The sequence below is a fragment of the Pogona vitticeps genome, chromosome 13, assembly GCF_051106095.1.
Source record: "Pogona vitticeps strain Pit_001003342236 chromosome 13, PviZW2.1, whole genome shotgun sequence".
NCBI classification, from domain to species: domain Eukaryota; kingdom Metazoa; phylum Chordata; class Lepidosauria; order Squamata; family Agamidae; genus Pogona; species Pogona vitticeps.
Genome location: NC_135795.1, coordinates 7,102,075 through 7,110,381, shown reverse-complemented (window position 1 = coordinate 7,110,381; position 8,307 = coordinate 7,102,075). Strand labels below are relative to the sequence as shown.

The window sequence follows — 8,307 nt, the reverse complement described above, 5'->3', positions numbered from 1 at the left end:
GGTCTAGAACTCTAGATCATCGAGTCCAGCCCCTGTTAAGGAGGCACCCTGGGGGAATCGAACCTCCAACCATACCGAGATTAGACAGACAGACAGACAGATAGATAGATAGATAGATAGATATAATGGTAATGCTATTTATTTATTTATTTATTTATTTATTTATTTATTTAGCTAGCATGCAAACCGGTTTGCATTTCAGAAGAGCTGCCCTCCAAGCAGCGTATAGCAATAATCATCTTAGCATTGCAGAGCTGGAAGGGACACTTAACAAATCGCCCAGATGTGGATAGTAGCTAAACAGTTTGTTTCCTACAAATCAGTAAGTTTAATATACCACGATCTGGACTTTAGTTCACACAAATCTATGGAAGGCTCAGTCAGCTTCTGTGCCTGGAATCACATGTGACATCATCATCTTAGTCTTAGGTTTCCTTATGGTTAGGCTGACGCTTTTTGCTCTTACCCACAGAGTGCTCCTGTACCAGTATGAGAAATGGCAGAATGATTTCCACCGGCTCCCAAACAGAACTGTTCTGTATAATTTTCAGTGGGTTCAACATAAGGTACTTTTAAATTAAAATATGAATATCTGTCCACTGATCAGGCAGTATATGTAAAGCTGCCATTCTGCTTTGCTGATGGGTGGTCCTCCAGAATGTGGACTCGAGTTCTTATGAGCTGTAGCCAGCCTGACCAGCGAAAATGTATGATGAGAGTGGAAGCTTCTTGACATCTGGACCTCCCCAAGTTTCCCACCCAGAAGCATACAGCCAAGAGTTGTAAATCGAGGTACATAACATAGAGATGATGGGTTTGCTATTCACAGTTTATAGTTTCTGTTTAGATAGATAGGCATTTAGGTACTGTAGATAGGTATTCTTTGACGAGGCAGAGGCTTCTGAAGGGGCGTGGACAAGCTGAACCATTTCTCTACCCATTATGAGTCCTATAGAACAGGGGTCCCCAACCCCCAGTCCGCAGCCTGTTGACGTGGGCTTCCCAGAACTGGGCCGCAGGGATGGATCTCTGCCCCCCGCCTGCCTGCACGATGGGTGTGTTGCACTCATGTGGGGGGCCCAGCATGGATGCCGCCCCTCCAATCAGTCCGTGGGGTTAAAAAAGGTTGCGGACCACTGCTATAGAAGATGCTTCAAAGACCTTGGATGTATTTACAGTATCAGTATCTGCTGGTTCTTTATCCATGGTCTGAAAATATTAAAAGAAAAATCCTAGAAATATATAGCTCTCAAGATGATGTTACTAGAACTGGCCGCTAAAGAGAGACAGAGACCATCAATGTCTAGCTTTTGCTTTTCAAATAGCATTCGCCCTTCCATGCTTTTCAGCATCGGGGGGGGGGGGGCTTGGAACCGATCCCCCATGGATACGGGCCTCCTGCTGTTCTCTTCTTGAGATAAAGAGCACTGTCTTTGTAATGTAAGATTAGAAACTTTCCTAAAGATTTTAATGAACTATAATCAAGTGGCAAAAGAAGAGGTTTCCTTCTGCCGGGGGGGGGGGGGGGCGGGGGCGGAAATGTGTGGATTTGCAGGTGCCTCTTTCGAATGCTGTTCTGCTGGGGAAGGAACAAAGGAAGGGTAGGGGTTCTGTTTTGAAGAACTTTATGCTAGAAGGAATATCCTGGAACTTAGAGCAGTGGTTCCCAAACCTTTTCATCTCACAGCACCCTTGGTTTACTGGCCGTCGGCCGGGGCTCCCTCAATAGAAGCCTTTGGGGCCTGGGAGGAGGGAAGGGAGAAGCCACGCCTGATTCATACTTCCGTGGATTCCGTGGCTGCGTTTGGTGGGGACCCTGGGATGCCACAACACACAGTTTGGGAACTACTGGCCTAGATATGGCCAAGTCATATGTTTTTTTCGTGAGATCTTTGACCTACCTTGACTCTGGGGATGCTTCAGTTCTTTATTAACTGTAACATTTTACACAACGTTCCTGATAGCAGCTGAAGCAGCTTCCCTGAGCTAGGCTTGTTTATACCACTGTTTATTCCAAAACTGCATCAATTTAAACTTTCTTCGCTTTCCAAATTTGTTTGCAGGATTAAAAGAAAACTATGAAGGTAAAAGGAGGCCACGGTAAACAAACCCAACTCCCTTCTCCAGGTAAAATTGAGCCTTCGTCTTGATTTTAATTAGAAATGGGTAAATCTGTGCCTTGCGCTTCCACTGAGCTTTTCATTTTCCTAACTCCAAGTTCATTTGGCCCACATTTTTCTTTTTGAGTCTGTATGAAAATATGTGTGTGTGTTTTCTAACAAGTGCACCAGTGTACGTTTTTGCTGTGTTGATTTCAGAACAGATGTAACCTGTGGAGGTGCTGCCAAGGGCCCCAGCATACAAGACTTTCCAGCAGAGTAGACAGAACCTTCAGTGACTCTTGACCTTGAGGTCTTTCTTCATTTTGGGAACTCCATCGGTCAGTTCCCGTTCCTGGGAAACCTCCGTGATAGCCATGTCGACACCTTTGAGGCCTCCCCCTGCCCCATGTTGTTACTGCAGATTAGCTTGGTTGCATCAACACTGCTCAGAATGTACAGTAGCTGCCAACCTTTAGGCTGAAGGAACCAGCTCAAGGCTTTGCCCCCCCCCCCCCCCCGGTTGGGTTCTGCGATGGGTCGCTTAGATGACCAGGCCAAGAAGCGGATTGTGGAGTTGCGCAAAGCCGGTTTGAGTTTCCGCAAGATCAAAAAGGTGCTGGAGGTGGACAATATCCGTGTCACGCCGCAAGCCATCTACCTGTTCCTGAAGCGCAAGAATGTCCAGCCCAGCGCCCCCTCGTCCGGTTCCGATCCTCCGCCAGGCCTCAAGAAAGGAAGCAGAGATGCTGTCTTAGATCAGGTCAGCTGGGAGGAGGAGGAGGAGGATCAGTGCTGGAAGCTGCCCCCGGAAAATGAAGCTGGGCACGCCAGGCAAAGAGAGGATGATGTCTCCGCGGCAGGAGTCAGCCCGAGCTGTGAGATGCCACTTTGGCATGACAGCCGAGGTGATGAGGAAGGCATCAGAATCGTTGGGGTGGCTTCCTTGAACCAAGACGAAGGGCAGTTTGGAAGGCAGAGCGCTACCCGTGGAGGCTTCTCCAAGGCATCACAACCAGGCTCAAATACTGGTAAGGCTCACTTGCTTATTTATATTATAGGATGCATTCTTGTACTCTCTGCCACTGAGCTCAAGTCTGTGTTACATGGAGTTTTCCCATTTGCAAAAAAAACTATTCTTGTGTAAGTTGTATAAATTCACGATAGCTGGAAACTCTCTCTCTTAATTTTTTTGTTACTCGCCTTAATCTGTAAGTTTTAGGAAGAAATCGAGATGAAAAACATTCTGAAGTCAACAGACAGAAAGCCCTCCTGATGCTGGGACTCATTTTGGAGGCAGCTTCCCTTCCTTCTCCGTTTTCCTTTCCTAGGTGGCAGCTGCTCAGGGCGAAAGGACTCGGGCAGCGACTTTGCTCCTGTTGCACCTGCAGGCGCTCAGCCGAACGTGAATGGCAAAGGAACGCTGTTTCTGCCACCTGCCAGGAATCCTGCCTTGATCTGGAAGAGAAAGATAGTAGGCCGGGCCATCCATCTGCAGAAGAAGGTAGGAAATGGAGAGAGAGGGGGAAAAAACATCCCCCCCCCGAGTTGTTGGAATGCTTAACAAGTTTTTATTTCATTTGGAAGTGACTGGATCCTGTTTCTTTAAAAGGCCTTGTAAACTTTAATAAACGAGCATTAATGGGCAAATTAGGGTATCCTGCACACTACCCCAAAGATGCCTTGACAGGTGCCATTTGCATCCAGGGTCTGTAGACTTGGGTGGGTGGGGTGGATTGTTATGAGAGGTGTGTGCAACTCTCCAAAATTCAGAGGGGAGGGAAAATACTCCCCCAGCCCCTTGGAAGAAGCAGGCTCCCAATCGATATCCTGTCATGGCTCACGACGGTACCTTTTTATGGGGAAGAGATCGAGAAGTTTGCTAACTCTACTGTACACCTCAAGCAGGAGAAGAGGTAGATCATTTAGCTGCAGAATTATCTCCCCTTCTCCCCGCAGCTCAGCTATACGTGGGCTTTAGGGTTAAATGCAAGTCATGAGATTGTGTAGCTGGCCATACATTAAAGAAAAGTCTTCCATGTAGAAGACATGGTCTAGAGGGGCAGGGTAAAAATCCAATAAATAAATAAATGCAGCGGTGCCTCGCTAGACAGTTACCCTGCATGACTGTTTTTTCGCTAGACATTGACTTTTTGCAATCGCTATAGCGATTCACAAAACAGTGATTCTTATGGGGGAATTTCGCTGGACAATGTTTGGTCCCTGCTTCACAAACTGACTTTCACTAGATGACGATTTGCTTTTCGCTAGACAATGATTTCGCTAAACAGTGATTTCAGTGGAACGGATTATCATCGTCTAGCGAGGCACCACTGTAAAATAAATTGTTATTTCTATTTCTATATCCCATTTTTTTTCCTCCAAGGAGTTAATGGCTATCTTTACCTTCCTTGAGTAGCTAAGTCACCCAGTGGATTTCATGGAACGATGCTAGTCCATAAGATGTTTTACATCCTGTTTTATTTTTCCTTAATGCCCATGAACCCTCTTGCAATCCAAAGTAGATACAGATTTACCACCTCAGTGATATCTACGCCCTGAGTCTTGAGGAGAAAAATGAGAAAGGTTAACTCTGTCCCTGAGCTGCTCCTTTTGGATTTTTTTTACATCATCACCAAGTTTTAAATTTGCAGATTTTACATCCCTCACCCAGGTTTTCTCCAGTCTCTTTTCCCAACAGCCAGTCAAGGAGGGAATTTTTCTCAGGCATGTCCTTTCAGCAAGATACTTCCTGAGATTTCTTCTCCTCCTCCTTTTTCTCCTTCTCTATTGTTACGTGGGCTGCTTCCCTGACAGGCAGAACATCCTCAGAGGAGCCCTCATTTTAGTTTCCTACAGTGTCATGGGGAATTAACATGACATCAGGATATTGTAGGAAATTGGGGGCCCCTCCATCTCCACCGGCAGCCCCCACCCCGGTTGGAGGGGGCATCCTCTTTCCTAGAGTGCCTTAGAGTTAATGACCCCAGAGTCCTTTGGAATCGGGGGCTCTGGGGGAAATTAAATTAAAATGGTGGCTCAGTGTCACCACCGAGGGCTGCTGTGTGTGGATGCCTGCAGGTCTGTTGAAGGAAGGAGAGAGCCTGGCTTGACGTGAGGTCTATTTACAGACTCCTTCCAAAGAATAGCTCCAAATCTCGGACAGAAGACAAACGTCAGCAGCCTATTTTCTGTTAAGTGTCAGGCAGGCAAGACTCTGGCCTGACTCAGAAAGCCTAGTTTGAGGGCATAATTCTTCTGTCGGTGCTAATCCTTCCTCCTCATCGATTAGGCAAGTGGGCACGCTCCGTCCAGTTCTCCTCTCAGCCTGCCTTCGGCGCCGAGGGTGCAGCCAGCGTCTCCTCGTTCCAGGGCGACTGTGCCTGCGACGACAGCATCGCTTGGCTGCAGCGCACAAGTAAGTGGCGTGTGATGGACGTCCCTCTGTGCCAGTCCGTCTCAGACTGGAACATCATGTCCTGGGGTAGAGGAAGAGGTTTGGCGAGACCTTAGCGCATTGATGGCAAACCTATGGCACACGTGCCACAGGTGGCACACAAAGCCCTTTCTTCTGGCACGCAATGAGTTAGTGGCCCTCTCACCCGCCCTTGTGGATAGAAACCTTTTGAAGTGGCTGCAGCCAGGATTCCCCCTTTCTCTTCCTGTTCTGCGTCCGTTGCCAGGATTCCCCCTTTCTCTTCCTGTTCTGCATCCGTTGCCAGGATTCCCCCTGCAACTGCCACTTCCGGTTCTGGTCTTCCGGGTGGCATGACAGCCACTGGTTTCTCTCCCCCCACACACATACATTTTGGGCACGCGAGCCCAAAAAGGTTTGCCATCACTGCCTTAGCGTCTAGTAGAGGAAAGTCTGAAAGAACTGGGCCTGTTTAGCCTTGAGAAAAGAAGACGGAGGGGAGACAGAATAGCACTTTTCAAAGACTTGAAAATTAGGGTCAGGATCATCCCAGAGTGCAGGACATCTAATAATGGGCTCAAGCTACAGGAAGCGATTTTTTCCAATAGGGAACTTCGCAAAGCGATCGCAAAAACTTAATCGCTATGCAATTTCGTTGTTAACCAGGGCGCCCGTTAAGCGAGGCACCACTGTACACATTCTCAAGGGCTGACCACTAGATGGAACCAGAGACTATACAGGTGGCTTCAGGGAAATGAACTTGTGGCCTGGTGTCTCAGGGAAGCTGCATTTTGGGGTCGGGGGAGCAGTAGTTGCTGGTTTCCGGGAAGGCTCCCTTGAGAACAGAAGAGCAGGAAACCCAATCCTTTGGCAAGTCTGGGCCGGGGGTTCCCTCTCTCAACCGTGCACGGACAGCAAAGCACCTAGAAGTGCTTCACTTATCCGCTGTTTCCAACATCAGCGGAGGGGTTTGGACTGATCCCCTGTGGATACCGCGGGCCTGCGGTATGAATAAATAATGATGATTAATGACCAAAAATCAGCATCATTTTTATAACGTCGTTTTCATGACCCTGCATTTCTTTATGTCGTTTTTGAGTCGTTTCATTTAAAAAAGCAACCCGTGTAACATTAATCCGTTAAACTCAATATATTATTTCTAAGCTCTGGGCAAGTTGTTTGCCCTCCCTTCCCCTAACATTTATTGTGCTGAACGGGGTTGAGAAGAGTTGTCGGTGTCTCTAATACTGTCCTGTTTCTTCTTGTTATATTTGCCTTCTCCCCACCTCCTTCGCAACCCCAGAGCAAAGACGCAAGTGCTCAGACGTCCGCGTGGATCCCCACCTGCTCTACAGGCCACCCCAGCGCTCAGTGGGGAAGTCCGGTGGCCGTCCCTTCGCTCTCCCCTGCCAGCCCTCATCCTTTCGCAGAGAAACTGGATGCCGTGCACGCTGAGGTCCAGAAGCTGACGCAAGCTGTGCATATGGTGTTGGATCGTCAGTGTCAGCTTGAGCGCCAACAGGAGCAGCAGCAGCGTTTCCAGCAGGAGGTGCTCGTGACGCTGCAGCAGCTGAGCTCCACGATCAGCCACCTGGCCGTGCCAAACAACGTCACGTGTGCCCCTTACAGCAGTATAGCTGAACCATCTCCTCCTTTGCCAAGCTTCAGCCAGTTCAAGATAGAACTTATCTGATTATTTGGCTAGAGCCGTGGAGAACGCAAAGGGGCCCTTTGAGTGGTCCATAGTTACCTCCTGGTGGGTGCACTCTGGCCATGCCTAGAGGACATGCTGCTCCAGGATCTACTCTAAGCCCACCCCAATTCTGCTAAAATAAGTTGTCTTCCAGCCTCTGGCCTGGTTGGATGCTCTGTAACTCAAGCAGGGAAGTAGGGAATGATGTGCAGGCCTGAACTTACTTGCGCATCACCTGTGTCTTAGAGGGGATATTTTACAAATATTACAAGGGAAGCTTTTAGTTGCATTGTAGTGAATACAGGACAGGGAGCAAGGCAACAGAACTAATGTCAGCTTCCAAAAGGAGAGCAGTCGCCCTCTGGTCCAAAGTGGGTAGAAACGTGCCTTTGTAAGAGTGAACTCTTATCGGACGAGTCCTCTTGACAGTGTGATGGAGGAGCTAGAATATTGGACTTTGGAGACCCGCGTGCAGGTTCTAATTAAACCATGACATTCACGTTTTTTCAGGCAATCCTACAGGGATGTAAAGTCAGGAGGAGGGTGATTAGCAGATTGAAGGAAAGGTGGACTATGACCCTTGCTGCTCCAGTTTGCCCATTGGAGCGCTGGGTTTCCTCCCCCACCTGCATACCTGGAAGGTTATGTTAGCTTTGTTTTGCATCTAAAGAAAAGGTGTGAAGTCAGGGAAACATTGTCATCAGCATCATTTTGTAAGCACTGTTTTGCAGGGCAGTGAGAAAAACAGGCTAAAACCCCTGTGATGATGATGAGTCCCCCTCCAGATCCCCAAGGGAACGGCAGGTATAGCTGCGGACCTGTTCTTCGCTGGAGATTGTGCAAACATTCGGATCTTTCTTTCTCAGGGCTTGAGATTCCACCACTCGCAATAAATTGTCTGTTTGTATACACTGTGCCTACTCTTCCATCATCTCTGGGTGTATATATTTTTCTGTCTGTCATGCTGCGAGACTCTGTGTTGGGACCATGCGATCGCTATGGATCAGGGTTGCTCCCCAAACCCACTGGATTTGTCCGCTACCGAATTTGCCCCTGAAATTCGGCAGTGTGGCAGCCAAGAAAGCCATCCATCTTATTAG

General features: G+C 48.2%; 1 protein-coding gene across 2 annotated transcripts; it reads left to right on the top strand.

The window, feature by feature from the left end:
* Positions 1 to 429: 429 nt before the first annotated feature.
* On the top strand, positions 430 to 8,118 carry LOC110089816 (uncharacterized). Of its 2 annotated transcripts, XM_072983028.2 has the most exons (6): positions 430 to 566; positions 2,064 to 2,127; positions 2,319 to 3,130; positions 3,431 to 3,603; positions 5,392 to 5,517; positions 6,818 to 8,118. In XM_072983028.2, exons 3-6 carry the CDS (start codon positions 2,635 to 2,637, stop codon positions 7,205 to 7,207), a joined length of 1,185 nt encoding a protein of 394 aa, XP_072839129.2. In that variant the 5' UTR covers positions 430 to 566; positions 2,064 to 2,127; positions 2,319 to 2,634; the 3' UTR covers positions 7,208 to 8,118. The 2 variants fall into 2 exon arrangements, with proteins under 2 accessions (XP_072839129.2, XP_078237514.1); XM_078381388.1 differs by lacking the exons at positions 430 to 566; positions 2,064 to 2,127 and having other exon boundaries at positions 2,494 to 3,130; positions 3,491 to 3,603.
* The last annotated feature ends 189 nt before the right edge of the window (positions 8,119 to 8,307 follow it).